This window comes from Rhinatrema bivittatum, chromosome 17 (genome assembly GCF_901001135.1).
Source record: "Rhinatrema bivittatum chromosome 17, aRhiBiv1.1, whole genome shotgun sequence".
Lineage (NCBI taxonomy): Eukaryota > Metazoa > Chordata > Amphibia > Gymnophiona > Rhinatrematidae > Rhinatrema > Rhinatrema bivittatum.
The window spans coordinates 12,852,538-12,867,959 of NC_042631.1; the positions used below are offsets into that span (position 1 = coordinate 12,852,538).

Genomic DNA, 15,422 nt, shown 5'->3' on the forward strand with positions numbered 1-15,422 from the left:
ATGTACTACTTGCCTCTAGCATGTAGTAATTCTGTTTGTCCCGTTTTTTTTAAAAGCAATGACAGTGTAGTCACCACTTGCTGCAGATCTTGCATGTATGATGGAGCACATACACACACAGTAAATACCTTACTTAGTAGAATATAGACATATAATGGGTAGGTAAGAGTGGTTTCCTTCTGGGGTTGACCATTTATGGGAATGTTGCTCATCAGCCTCTACACCTTCATTCCAGAAAGGTGTCCTTTCTAAGAAAATTTATTCTATCATACTAGAGAATCTCTTCTTCCATCACAACAACAGAAATAAATATGCCAGCCAGTAGAATGCTGTAAAATGAATTTTCCTGATAATGGAAAGTGATGCCTAATGAGTATCAGAAAACAATTACTTTGAAATTGAATTTTTCAAGACCTAGATGTCAGACCGAGAACCATAAGTTTGCTCTCATTGCTTGCTTATTCAACTTATTTGTAAGTTTGCAGTTAAGAAATTTTCCAAGTAGCATGACTAGACGAGAAGACAACAGGAAGCGAATGGCTCATTTCTCAGTCACAGTGAAAATGATTTTTTTCTGTTACCTCTTTTCCTCGCTAGGTATTTGGTATGGAATACTGGAAGGAATTGGAATCCTGGCCGTAATCACCAATGCTTTTGTTATCGCTATTACTTCAGACTACATCCCACGTTTTGTTTACGCATTCAAATATGGACCTTGTGTAGATGAAGGATACCGACAGGAAAAGTAATTTCTACAATTTATATTTCTTTGCCCTTGTATGGTCTTTAGATTTATATAGTTGCTTATCACTATTAAACTCTTAAATATTCAGAAGTTCCCGATGATGCTTGTTTGCTCATGCTGTATAAGCAACAGTACTCTCTAGTAGTAAGAAAAGATGGAAGCATTTTTTCATTATGGGCTCATTTCACCTAATTTGAGGCTGGAAAAGAGGTTGCGGTGGATAGCTATTTAGAAAGCCTAGTGAATTTTGAAAAGATTTCCATTCCAAGTTGGAGTAGAGGCTGTGCAGAAGGCTGAATAGCAAAGATTTAACATAAGAAAAGCCATACGGGGCCAGATCAAAAGCAAATAACAAAGATGTGAGCATCAATGAGTGACTAATAATGTTGGGTTTGCCCTGCTCCAAGGAATTCATTAGGTGCCTCTCACTCCTGTGCATGAGCTCCATTATCCCTACAGATATAAAAAAGTGACTCATGTGAAGTCAGTTCAGAAAAAAAAAAAAAGGGTACGGATACCCACACTTGGCAGTGCTTGGGCCATGATCTCCATAAAATCTAAGGGCAAGAAGCCAAGACTATCTCCATCTGACACATCTGTTTATCCCAGCCCCACAGGGAAAAAAATGGCGAGAATTCCACCACTCCCACAAATGTGAAAGAACTCTTATAAGGTTGGATAGGCACAAATCTTTTCATGAAAACGTATACGTAAACCTCATCTCTACTATTTGTTGAAAAGTTGTCCAGGTCATGGAGAAATAATGCCTTAACCCAAATGAATAAACCTAACTCTCCAGGACTCCATTTTTCCAATACTAGGGTGGCAGGACAGCTCAGATATGCTTAAACCAGAGCACAATAACATCAGAAATATAGGAAGAGATTGAAAAGGAGCTGAAAGTGTAACTCGAGCATTTTGTGGTTTATTATAATATCCTCCTTATGATGGAAACTGATCACACATGATGGCATGAGAAAACTCTGCCAGAGAAAAGTAAATAGTCATCTGCAATGGACTGCACCCTACCTTGAGACCTCTGAAAATCTGATAGGCTTATTTTGCATGCCGCAATAAAGAACAGTTAAGATATCCATTTGTGATTAATATTGTTTTGTCTGTTTTTCAGATGCCTACAAGGCTATGTAAACAGCAGTTTATCGGTGTTTGACCTGAGCGAGCTTGGTATGGGTTACTCAGGTTATTGCAGGTATATATTTCAAAGTTTATATTCTTGGCTCTTAGCGATTACATCTTATTACTAGAATGATATGTTTTCTTTAACTTTTTTTTCTTGCTAGTGTATATATATATATAGGCCCATTCATGAGTTACTTATGGAAGTAGGTATATGTTAACATGAGTTCCAATGTCTGATGAATAGACAGTATGGGGATAAAATGTTCACTACAATACGTTGTACTGCTATCTATTGAAACAAATTAGAGAGTAAACTAGGAACTTTTCTTCTATAGGCCCAGAGAGATAATTAAGGTGCAGAAGAGATCTCTTCATTGACTGCAGGAACTGTGTCATAAACCTGTTGTTATACTAACCATAACCCTGTCACCCACAAAATATTCTGGATATGATCATCCACTTATTTGTTTAGCCCTACTGTACCTTATTGGATTCCCCGTAGAAAGGGAATTAACATGCTTGTTTGCTTCAGTATTGCTGAGCTTTAAAATACCCTTTTATTGACTAACAACCTTTGTGACTCACGAGAGAGAGTTCTGCTCCCTGCTTAGGGTAGTATCCGTGGTGCACAAGCTCTTCTCATTTCCTACTGACTATTCATTTAATTTGCAGGTATAGAGACTACAGAGCACCACCCTGGTCTTCAAAACCTTATGAATTTACCTTGCAGTTTTGGCATGTCTTAGCTGCAAGATTGGCTTTCATAATAGTATTTGAGGTAAGTTACAGAGACCTAGTATATAGGTTCCTAAGATACAGAACTTTATTTGTGCAAGGCAAAAACTGCAACCAGCCTTAGGAGCTAAATTAGGTATTGAAGATCAAATTTGTCATCACCTTTCATATCTTCAACCTAACCATCAATTTCAAGCATCACTATGTGACCCATTGCCCAATGTTTGGGTTGCCATATCAAGCCCTCAGGAAGAAAGAGAAAAACATCTGCCTTAGTTAAGAAATGTCTTCTTTGAAGCATCACCATGTAGAAGAGACAAAGGCTATAATGTCATAGAAGATTAATATAAATTAAATCTGTTTTAATATGAAGTCATGCATTTATATATGAGATAGCATCATATTAGGAAGAAAGAAGGTCAAACAACTGCTGGCATGGTTAAAAGATGAGATGAAAGAGGCTATTTTAGCCAAAAGAACTTCTTTCAAAAACTGGAAAAAGGATACAACTGAAGAAAATAGGAACATCATAAACATTGGCAAATTAGATGTAAAACATTGATTAGGAAGGCAAAAAGAGAATTTGAAAAGAAGCTGGCCATATAGGCAAAAACTCATAATACAACCTTTTTAAAATTTATACAAAAAAAGAAGCCTGTGAGGGAGTCAATTGAACTGTTAGATGATTGAGGGGATAAAAGGGGCATTTGGGGAACCACAAGACCATAGTGTAAAGACTAAATAAATTCTTTGCTTTGGTGTTTACTGAAGCTGCTGTTGGGGAGATACTCATACAGGAAATGGTATTTAATAGTGATGAGTCATGACAACTGAAACAAATCATAGTGAGCATGGATAATGTTATAGGGCAGATTGACAAACTAAAGAGTAGCAAATTACCTGGACCAGATGGTTTACACCTCAGAGTTCTGAAAGAACTCAAAAATGAAATGGCAGATCTATTACTAGTAATTTGTAACCTATCAATAAAATTGTCTACTGTACCTGAAGATTGGAGGGTGAACAACATGATGCTGATCTGTATAAAGGGCTCAAAGGGTGATCTGGGAAACTATAGATTGGTAAGCCTGACTTCAGTGCCGTGAAAAATCATAGAAATTATAAAATCACAGAAAGGCATGGTTTAATGGGACACAGCCAGCATGGATTTACTCAAGGGAATTCTTGCCTCACCAATCTGCTACATTTTTTGAAGGGGTTTATAAATATGTGGATAATGGTGAGCCAGTGGATATAGTGTATTTGGATTTTCAGAAGGCATTTGACAAAACCCGCTTGAGAGACTCCTTAGAAAAACAGTCATGGGATAGGAAGCAATGTCCTATTGTGGATTATGTTAAAAGAAACAGAAAGTAGGAATAAATGGTCTGTTTTTCTCAGTGGAGAAAGGTAAATAGTGGAGAGCCTCGGGGATCTGTAATGGGACCAGTGCATTTTAATATATTTATAAACGATCTTGAAAAAGGGAAGGACGAGTGAGGTGATCAAATTTGCAGATGAGACAAAATTATTCCATGTAGTGAAATCAGAAGCAGATTGTGAAAAATTGTAGGAAGATATTGTGACATTAGGAGATTGGATATCCAAATGACATATGAAATTTAATGTGGATAAGTGCAAAGTGATGCACATGGGAAAAAGTAACCCATACTGTAGTTACATAATGTTAGGTTCCATATTAGGAGTTACTACCAAGGAAAAGGATTTGGGTGTCATCGTGGACAGTACTTTGAAATCCTTGGCTCAGAGTGCAATGGCAGTCAAAAAAGCAAGTAGAATGTTAGGAATTAATAGGAAAGGAATGGAGAATAAAATGGAGGATGCTATAATGCCTCTGTATTGCTCCATGGTAGAGTATTGTGTGCAGTTCTGGTCACCGCATCTCAAAAAAGATATAGCTGAACTGGAAAAGATACAGAGAAGGGCAGCCAAAATGATACCTATGAGGAAAGACTAAAGAAGTTAGGGTTATTCAGCTTGAAGAAGAGACAGCTAAGGGGGATATGATAGAAGTCTATAAAATCATGAGTGGAATAGAAAGAATAAATGTGAATCTGTTATTTACTCTTTCAAAAAGATAGAAAAAATAGGGGACACTCCTTGAAGTTAGTAAGTAGCACATTTAAAACAGAGAAAATTATTTTATACTTAATGCACAATTAAGCATAAATGGGCTTTAAAAAGTTTTGGACAAGTTCTTGGAAAAGAAGTCCATAAACTGTTATTAACCAGACAGACTTGGTAAAAGCCATTACTTATCCTTGAACATTAGCAGCATAGGAGCTATATCTACTGTTTGGGATCTTGCCAGCTACTTGTGACCTCAATATTGGAAACCCAATATGGCAATTCTTATGTTCTTATCATGTATTTTATGTTTTTTTATTTTTCATTTAATAAATACTAGGGAAGCTAAGAAATGCTAATCTCTTTTTCTTATTTTCAGCACCTTGTCTTTGGAATAAAATCGTTTATTGCCTACTTAATCCCAGACATGCCCAAAGATTTATGCGACAGGATGAGAAGAGAGAAGTACTTGGTTCAGGAGATGATGTATGAAGCAGAACTAGAACATTTGCAAAGGGAGAGAAAAAAGAACGGGAAACAGTATCACCATGAATGGCCTTAGTTCACACTTACTGGTTGCATGGCAGGAGGACAATATTTTTTGCAGCATGCAAACCAAGATGGAAGATAGCCACAAGGCACAATAATGAGGCTTCTTCCAGGGATAAATATCCTTCCTTGCAAAAGTGAAGGGAAACTCATCTAGGTTTTAAAAATAATGCCCTTTACCAGTCACTAATCGGCTCTAGAATTGGACATGTCCAGAAGCCCATATCCGATTACTTGAAATAGCACTGGGGACATCACCTAACCCATCTATTTTGGTTGCTCCATCCAATCATCAAAAGCTCCATCAAATACAAATCATATATAAACTCTCCCAGTGCTGGCGTGATGATGAACGTTCCAGGCTATTCCCTTACGCTGAAGCTTTTACTTAGTCGGTTTGATTTGTAGCACGAGTGAAAGAATGAATGAGGATAACCGTGGCCTTTCTGACCATCAGGGAACTGATGGGAATGTGCTGCTTTTTACCTTTGCTGCACTTGTCGTCATGTCTGTCCTGAGTTGCTCGCAGGGATCTGCCCCAACACGAACTATGCAGTTTCAAGGATCACACATTACATTCCAGTTGTCTTTAACTTTCAGACCAAAAGAATCCAAACACAAAGGGAAAAAAAAATGCATCGTTTGGATGAAATGGATTTCCTTACATTACCCATTTTGCATTGATATTTCCATAAATGTGGCTGTATGATATATTCAGTATGCAAATAGTTAAAGATTATTTTCTGCCATGGTATAGCATGCCGCTGTAATTTAATATCAAGAAAACAATTGTGCTTTTAACCTATATGCATAGTATTAGAATTTTAACTTCAAATGTTTTATTGCATTGCATTTTTTTAATTGAAAAAGTTATGCGGACTATAGTTTATATCTCTAAAAGCACACTGGACATGTAGTCCACTGTTATTCAGTAAAACGTAACAGTGTGGTTTCTCCCCCAGTGATGCACAGACCTTAGCTGGGGCTGTTTATCAATGCATGAGCATTGTGTATATTAATGTTTAATTTACAATTAAACCTCAAGGCTTAATACTTACAGAAAAAAATATTATGTTTGAGCTTTAATGTAAATTTTGATTGGCAATTATCTTTTTCGTATTGTGATAGAATGGTGCACTTTAAAAGTTGGTGCAGGTTTTAGGAGGGCAGAGAAATTAAAAAAAAAAGTCCATAAACTATTAACCAAGTAGACTTGGGAGAAGCCACGTCTTATTCCTGGTGTTAGCAGCATGGGATCTATCTACCCCTTGGGATCCTGCCAGATACTTCTGACCTGGATTGGCCACTGTTGGAAACAGGATCCTGGGCTTGATGGACCTTTGGACTGATGGAATCTTGTTCTTATTACAAATAAAGCTCTGAGCTGAAATTTAAAAAAAATCGGCTCTCATCACAAATCCCCAAATTATAGAGGCTCAATGTTTAGCGCCGTTTAGGGAGTTACATTTTAACTTAGGCAGCTCAATCTTGATTCAGCTAAACAGTTAACCAGCAAAGGGGAGAATTTTAAAAGCCCGGTGAACGCCAAAATCGGGAGGATACGTATGTCCAGCCGGCACGGACCGCGTGGATTTTTAAAAGGTGCCCATATCTACACGCTTTTCTCCCGATACTTGCACAAGTGAGAGAGAGCCCAAAAAAAAAAGGGGTGTGAGCGTGGCCTGAGTGGGACATGGGGGTCCCAGGACTTTAACATGAAATGTGCGCCTAGGTTTTTACGCGCCCACGCGCACACCAGGGTCCCCTGCCGCATAACGTTACCACTGCTAGGGATGGCGTGTAACTAATGAAATAAAAAATTCTAGGCTAATCAGCAGGCTTTTAAGGGTCGGTGCTAGCAGGGTAAAAGGAAGGCTACCCCTAACCTGGGTGAACTGGTAACTGCGTCTGTGTGTACGTCTACTGAAATCCTTCCACTAACGGGGTAGAGGCAGCATTTGTGCGCACACGTACAACATACGTGTGTGTGGCATATACACGCGTATGTTATAAAATGGCCGTGCCCTTTGCCGTGAACCGGCATGTGCGCGTACACGTGTGCTCGCGCGCCAGTGTGTGCACCGCTGGATACGTTTATCCGGTTAACTTGTGCAGCTGGATAGTGGATAAATATCAGCCCCTATGTTTTTGCTTTAATGCACCCATTACTAACCATAAGGCAATAAAAGTACTTTTAACAACTTTAGTAACATAACCAAAATAATCATCAATGGATAAAGGTGTTTTTGATGCTCCACTGGGAGTCTCTATCCACAGGGAATTGAAACTATGTTGAGCCCTAATAAGAAGCAGCCAGAGTTTAATAGGGCTCTGCTACCTTAAAAATAATAATTTTCTATGCTTTCTAGTGGGTTTTGGAGGTGGTGCATAGGGATGCTCATGGAAAAAACAAAGTTTAATTTGTTTGGGTTCTTTTTATTTGTTTTCATTTGATTTGAGGTTTGTTTATTTCCATCCAATTTGCTTACTTTAAACACCAAAGCAAAAAAAACCAAAAGGAAATGAAAGGTCTGGGTTTCCCACGCTCCCCGTTGCCAATCCTCTCCCCCCAGCGCTGCTGAAATAATTTAGAAAAAAATATTTTCCCCCCCCCCCTTCTCCATGGGCCTTTCCTTACTCCCCAGACCCATCTTAACCCCCTTCCCCCCCCCCCCCCCCCTTAGGGCTGTACCACAGGTCAGGCTCAGGGCCTCGGGACTTGCACACTTAAAACTGGACTTTTACACGTGTAAATGCACTTTACCCATGTAAGTGGGCTTTTGAAAATTGCTGCAGTGGTTCTTCCTTTTTATAATTCACCTGTAAGGGTCTGATTCTATGCGCTTTCTTCCCCATAGAGACGGGATGGGAGGATGCGCCTTCGTGAACCAGGCCTTTTACGTTGGTCGGCTTGGAAGGGGCATGGGCTCCGAAAGGCCTTGCATAGGCTTCTTTTTATTGTCCTTGCTCAAAGATGTATTTGTTTTTACGAAGACTTGTGCTAAAAGTCTCACGTGTCTTTGGAAGTGACAGGTAGTGTAAGCACCGTTCCTATCGATGGCATAGCATGGCGCCAAAGTTAAAACGAGAAAAAAAAAAAAGTGTTGCCATTATCACTGGAAAGTCTGCAAAATGATAGCGTTCTTCTTCCGTGCAGGTTAAAAAGGGGAACCCTTATTCCCCACCCACCCACCAACTGCTCCTCCAGATGCTTCCTCAGGGTGTGTGGCCAATCTGACCATGCATTGACTTACTCTTGATGCATCAAATCTCTGTTTTGCCGACTGAAATTTGCAAAGATTGCACCACTTTTCCCCAATCCTTCTTACTATAGCAACACCCTTGAATAATAAAGAATGTGCAAATAATTACCATCGCATCACACAAGAAACTCGTGCCAGCCCAGAAACATGACTGGAGACACAGCTGAAGAGGCATTAGAAAAAAGAGTAGAATAAATAAATGATAAAACTAATGATCATGCTTTTTTTTTTTAACCAAGCAGAATTTTGTAATTATTTTTAAGGCAGGAACCATGTATAGAAACAGTGGGAGAATGAAACAGTAGAGACGACAATACTATAAAGACAATAGGGAGAGCAGAAGGTCGTCCTGGGAACTAAATAATTTTTGCATTTTTTTTATGCATTGTGGCAAATAATTAAAGCTTTCCCGGTCAGTTTGCACTCGCTAAGGAATAATTCTGTTGTGTTACATAGAATGCAAATTATCTAACTAAGATATAAGGCATACTTTGTCCTCAGGAACTATGTATTCCATGAATGCTGTAAAATATATTTTCATATTTCAAATATTTGTCTTTTCAAACAAATGACATCCTATTGCATTACACAGAGACAGTGTATATATGTAGAAGGTGAATTAATGAAGTCTCCTAGCAAACTACAAACTTTTATATTTGTGCTGCAGGGCGCCATCAGTGGCGTTCTTGTCAATGCATGTCAAGAGTGCATGCAAATAAATATCTTTCTTATGCTGTTGTGATTATTAGTCTAACACTCTTCACGTCCCTATCATGTTTGCATCTTGATAACATGGGGAAAAAAAAGTCTATATTCAAGAAATAAAATCTATTTATCGTTACCTGTCATTCTGTCTTATCCTTTGCGTATTAAATCGGTGCCTAACTGTGTGTGACTGAAAATCAGATGCTTGCTACCTACCAACTTCTTTGAACAATGATCAATAAGTCACAAAGTGAACTGTGCCAGCCTCGCTTATTTATTTTATTCCATTTGATTTCGCATTCTAATATGGCAGCCCAGAGCGTGCTACAGTAACAGCGTTAGTGCCTGGAAATCTGCATTGATGAGGTTATATTGACTTGAGACTTCTTGAATTTGCAATCCTAGAATTTGTGTTTTGTCAGGATCTGGAGTGCGTTAACTTTCTGCTAAGATTCAGTTCAAAGTAAACTATAGCGCTTTCACATAGAAATGACAGCAGAAGACGACCAAACGGCCCATCCAGTCTGCCCAGCAAGCTGTCACACTTTTTTTTTTTCTCATACTTATCTGTTTCTCTTGGCATTAGTAACTTTTTGGTTCTATTTCCCTTCCACCCCTGCCATTGATGTAGAGAGCAGTGCTGGAGCTGCATCTAAGTGAAGTATCTAGCTTAATTGGTTAGGGGTAATAACTGCCACAATAAGCAAGCTACTCCCACGCTTATTTGTTTACCCAGCCTGTGCAATTCAGTCCTTGTCTGTTATTGTCTGAATATAAATCCTCTTTTCTTTATCCCCCTACCGTTGAAGCAGTGAGCTGCGCTGGATATGTATTCCAAGTGAAGTATCTAGCTTAATTAGTTAGGGGTAGTAACCGCCATAACAAGCAAGCTACACCCATACTTATTTGTTTACCAGACTATGTAATTCAGTCCTTGTTGGTTGTTGCCTGAATATAAATCCTCTTTTCGTCTCCCCCCCCCCCCCCCCCCCCCCCAATATCTTATATTCACAAAACCTTATATTATATTATATTCACAAAACCTTTCCCAGTTTAACTCTTACAATGTTACTCATGAATCTGGAGCTTTATAATCTTTTAATAAACTCTATTTTATTAATTTTAAAATGCAGAACAATGTTTTGCTTGCATATGTTGCCCAGCAGTTTGGATGGTTGTACACCTGGGAAAGCAGTGTATGAAACCTAAATAAATAAGTAAAATAACATTTCTATACTATCAATCTATACTAAAAAAAAAAATACAGCAGAAATATTCCCACCATCTTACAGTTAAAGGAGAAGAGAGAGACAATCCAGCAGTAGAAAAACCAGAGTCAGCAATCAAGCTTTCCTGGCTGGAATTAGAAAATGCCTAAGGCCTATTCACAAATGCTTGAAGTCTCACAGACCCTTACCTGAGCGAGTCTCAGGAAACTTCCCTCTGATCCCTGTGCTACTGGCAGGCGAAGGTACTTGAATCACCCAGCGTGTGCCGTCTGGGCCGGAGAGATATGTAAAAGAGGGAAAGTGGGGTTAAAAATAATTAGAAAGAAAACTTGATACAAGAACTTGAATTGCATCGTACTGGATGGTTATAAACTGGTAAGCCACCTTGTTCTCTAAAATCCATGTAAATGAGTTCAAGTCAAGAATAGGATATGTTAAAGACTTCAAACTTTGACATTTCTCATTGTCTCCTCAGCAAAATGTAAGGAAAAATGATTCCCGAGACACATCAAACTTACTAAAATCTACTAAACAGTAAGATGATAATGAACTATAAATATGATACTATACAGTACTTTACATTATCTTAAGAATGAGCCCTATAAAATAAAATATTCATGTGTAAAAGGCCTTGGCTATGCACTTATTAATACAGAGCAGACTTAATGCACCAAGGCAGGTACTATAAATGCCTGATAAGCATAAACTCCAGCAAAAATTGAAAAGACAAGAAATTAAAGTAAAACATATCTATTTTTAGCCTGGCATGAAGAGTGCTCTACTGAAATGCTCTATGGATGCAAGATCCTTAGAAGACAAGCCTTCCGACATTTCTATAACACTCTTACGTGTTAGAACATCAGCAATGCCATGCTTGGTCAGACCAAGGTCCACTGAGGCCAGCATCCTGTCTCTGTCATGTTACAAGTACCCGGCAGCTCCCACAAGGTAGATCTGATTCCTGTTACTCCCAGGGATAGCAATGGCTCTCTTTAGACTCCCTGGCTATGGACTTCTCCTCCAGGAACCCATGCAAAGCCCCCACTCTGCTCACCGCCGTGACCACGTCCTCTGGCAACAGATCCTGCACCGAGTGAAACCCCCAAAATTATTTTAAAATGATGGGGCCCATAGCCACCCCCACTTAGGCTCCCCCCTCCCTCCACAATATTTGATAAGAAAAGGCACTGTGCCTCTTCCTGCACCCCACCAGGAAGCACGGTACAGTCCTAACCCCTCCTGGATGCTTCCGGCACTGCTCTGCCAGGAGTGCTGGAAGCGAATGTTAATTTTGCTGTCAGAATCTTCTCTGACCTCTTTTTATAAGGGTTTGTGGTGCAGGCCTTGCATTATCTTAGTAAGTAGCCTTTTCTGTACTGCTCTCATCCCCTTATTATAATATGCGGGGTGGGGGGGGCTCACTATTTCCCCCACTGACGATCCTCTACTTGTGCGACTGAGCATACTGTCATAGCTTTCCCACTTGACTTATTGTGTTGACTTGGTCACCTGAGATGATTACTCCTAGAGCTCTGTCTTATTTGGCAGTTTCCGGTTCTTATCCTTCTAATTGATAATGCACGAAATGACACTTTTAAGGGATGCAGAACTTTACTGGACAAGAAGTGAGGGGCTTAGGAACAGATTTTTATTCCCTCTGCAAAAAACTGCAAAAAGCAAAGTTCTGGTCAACAGTAAAATGTTCCACTTTCTGTTCTCGCTACGATGGCGCCACCTTGTGGCCGTTCTGAAGTATGAATTGATGTCTGCAGTTTTTATTTGTTTTCACGTCTGGCAATGCGTCACAGTTAAATTAATGGACCCTTACTACTGCACTAGGGCAAAACCAGGTCTTAGTCAGCCTATCCCTTCTCATACGGAGCTCTCTGATTGCTCTGTACTGGATAGAATTCATCTATCCTAAATTCATACATTCTACAGGAATGTGGGAAAGGTATGGTTATTTATTTTTACAATTTTATTCCGCTGGGCCACAAATCTCAGCGGATTACAAAACCACCCTCACAATCAAGATATAAAATACAGCACACACAAAGCTTCAATTAAAACAGGGTCGCAAACAAACGCTAGGCAAATAATCCAGAGAACAATACATACAGTATAGTGGCAGACATAGTTCAGACCTGACTGGCTGAATGCTGGAGGGAAAAGGAAGGCTTTTTAACAACCTCCTAAAATATGTATTCTTTTGTGAATAATTTGGAGAGAAAGAGGTAGCTTTCCCTAGGTGCCAAAACATCCACCATAGAATGTAAGATACTGTCTTTTATGCAAACACTCCATCTGGTGTTTAATGTGTGACTAACATTCTCATTATTATAATATTCAGGAAAATCAAAAGCATGGTGAGCAATGGCTTTCCTCCAGGAACTTGTCTAAACCCTTTTTAATCTCAGCTACGCTAACAGCTTTTACCACATCCTCTGTGGTGAACGCATTTAAAATGCCTTTTACATAATTCTCCTTGAGCCTACCCTTAAGAGAAAAAGTGGAATATAAACATTTATAAATAAATAAAATTTGCACTTATGGTTAAGCAGATGTACTCAGTAGGCAGAATACTCCCAACCTTAATTTTGCAACACTTTACTGTATAAAAAAACCCCAAAAAACATTTTTCCAATAAAAAACAGAAAATTTCTTGATCTAAAATCACAATAAAACTTATACAAAAGTACCCGTGAACTTGGAAATATTTTATTTTTATGAAAAAATAGTTGATAAAATATTAAGGCACGGTGGTTAAAATATTGCACTAGATTATATACAAAACATCAGATAACGTTATCTGACAGGTGCCATTTGAAGGTAGTTTTATTTCTATTTAAACATATTTAAATTATTGTATAAGATACCTGAAGTATTCAGGAATATAAATGCATAATAGGGACGTGCTTCTGTTTTAAAAAGAAATGAGAAAAGCAAACAAACCCATACCATAGACGACTGAACTAGCTACCTTCACAGTAATATACAATATATGTTTGTATGTATTCTTTTTATCAACAACTCAGTCCCTCCCGAAGAAACCAACAGGCAAAACATGGCCATGTTAGGGGACCACAGCTTTTGAAACTTTGATCTGACCCAGTGATAATATCCTTGGAATTACAAGTGATTGAATCACCAATACAAATGCAATATTGAAATAGCACCGTCAATTTACCTGATAGTTTGGATTTAAAACTACTTCCTCGCATCTATGTTTGGATTTCCATGCGAGGGCTGATTTCCACCCGATGACTTTACTGCTTAAAATGAAATGAAACAAAAATCAATGTAATATCTTTTGTTTTTCATTTTGTTACATTTTAAAAGAGTGCACTCCTGTCCCAGGGACAAAACAAAAAAAAAAAAAGCCAGCTGCCCCAAATTTTAAACTAATAAACAACCCTCCCCCGAGCCATCCTGGGCTAACTCCCCATCTCCTCCACCCCATGGCACCCAAAACACACCTCTTACCCAATCTGTGGGTCTTCCAGGGATGGGCGCAAACCCCGGTCGCTCCTGCCCCACTGGTGCTGCGTTTCAAAATGGCTCCCGTTGACCTCCGTGCTCCTGCACTGTGAAGACTCATGAATGGGGTAAGATATGTATAACTTCCTGGGAGGCGTGAATTTTTATTTATTTTTTTCATTTTTAATGATTTAAAAAAAGAAAAAAGCCCCAAAAGTATATGAAACAAAATGCCCACCACCACTGCAGGAGCTCTAATAAATCTGTAAAGTTTGTAGCTATCTGGAGTTCAGAGGAAACCTTTACGTAGTTCAGATTGTAGAAAGAACGAACTGAGGTGGGGGAAGGATCTCACTCCGAGAAGTTTATTTATAATGGTGAAAGTTCTTAATGCATGAACCTCTAGTCCCTTCACACTACATTTTAAAAAGTAAATTGAATGTATTTGTAGTGAGTAATGTTACTACTATATCTATTAAAGCGCTCTATCCAGGGGTTTACTCTGATTGCCTCCTTAGTGCCTGATTCACTAAGATGTTCTCCCATAGACACAGCATGGGGAAAAAAAGACATAGTGAATCAGGCCCTTAGAGTTTTCATCTGAAAAACGTTATTGGCTTAAATTCCCCAGGGCTATTTCCCTCCCAAAGGATCACCAAGGGTAAATACATGCCTGGACAGGAGGAGGTCCATATTCAGTCACTGTCCAGATAGCAAAGTTAAGGCCGGATTCATTCAGGCTTCTCTCCCGTTTTGTGTCTATGGGAAAAGCCCGTTGGACGGTGACTTTGATACCGGGCCGCGGGCACACATGTACGTGCGTGTGCCGGCTCACGCCAAAGGACACAGCCATTTTATAACATAAGCGCGTATAAGCGCGCATGGTATAAAATAGGCTCACGTGCGCACGATTTTATATGGACACGCGCATGTGTGCTCCCGCCTAAGTGGGAGGGGATTTTAGTCGGCATGCGTTGACGCATTTATTAGTTTCCCTAGTTCGTTCCCAGTTGACCCGGGTATGAGATGGGACCTTCCTGAACCCCCCCTAGTTAACCTCCCTTTTACCCTGTTAGCCCCTCCCCTTAAAACCCTGCTGCCTCGCCTACATTGTTTTTGTTTTAGGACTTACACGCCATCCAGAGCAGAAGTAAAGTTACACAGCAGGGGACCCTGGCGTACACTTGTGTGCATAAGTATTTAGATACTGGTTTCATTCATAAATCCTGAAACGTCCACAATCCCCCCCCCCCCCCCCCTTTTCTTCATTAAAAAAAAAAATTGTGCGTGGACGGGGAGATAGGCACATACCCGGGCACATTTTAAAATCTGTGTGGTGCCCACCGGCCTGACGTCTGCGCATGAAGCGGACTCTGATCCTCTGAATGAATTGGAGTCGAATAATCACAAAACTGGGTCTAAGGAGGTTCATCCCTTTAGGGTTTGCAGTCACACTAAGGGGATGGAAATTCACCCATTAATATCGGCTCC

The 15,422-nt window shown here is 39.5% G+C and overlaps 2 protein-coding genes across 7 annotated transcripts in view; one reads left to right on the top strand and one right to left on the bottom strand.

The window, feature by feature from the left end:
* Positions 1–7,923, top strand: part of ANO3 (anoctamin 3) — a 206,927-nt gene extending 199,004 nt beyond the window's left edge. For both annotated transcript variants that reach the window (XM_029582392.1, XM_029582393.1), the window contains exons 22-25: positions 598–745; positions 1,875–1,955; positions 2,558–2,663; positions 5,088–7,923. In XM_029582392.1, coding sequence (XP_029438252.1) covers positions 598–745; positions 1,875–1,955; positions 2,558–2,663; positions 5,088–5,270 — 518 coding nt within the window. In that variant the 3' untranslated portion in view covers positions 5,271–7,923. The remainder of the gene's footprint in view (positions 1–597; positions 746–1,874; positions 1,956–2,557; positions 2,664–5,087) is intronic.
* Positions 1–14,990, bottom strand: part of MUC15 (mucin 15, cell surface associated) — a 45,781-nt gene extending 30,791 nt beyond the window's left edge. For 2 of the 5 annotated variants that reach the window (XM_029582397.1, XM_029582396.1), the window contains exons 1-3: positions 13,938–14,987; positions 13,642–13,723; positions 10,643–10,723 (exon numbers count right to left, since the gene is read on the bottom strand). The gene's annotated coding sequence lies outside the window, so the exon portion shown is untranslated. Of the gene's footprint in view, positions 1–10,642; positions 10,724–13,641; positions 13,724–13,930 lie in introns of all 5 variants that reach the window. The other 3 variants (XM_029582394.1, XM_029582395.1, XM_029582399.1) reach the window with 3 other exon arrangements.
* Positions 14,991–15,422: the final 432 nt, after the last annotated feature.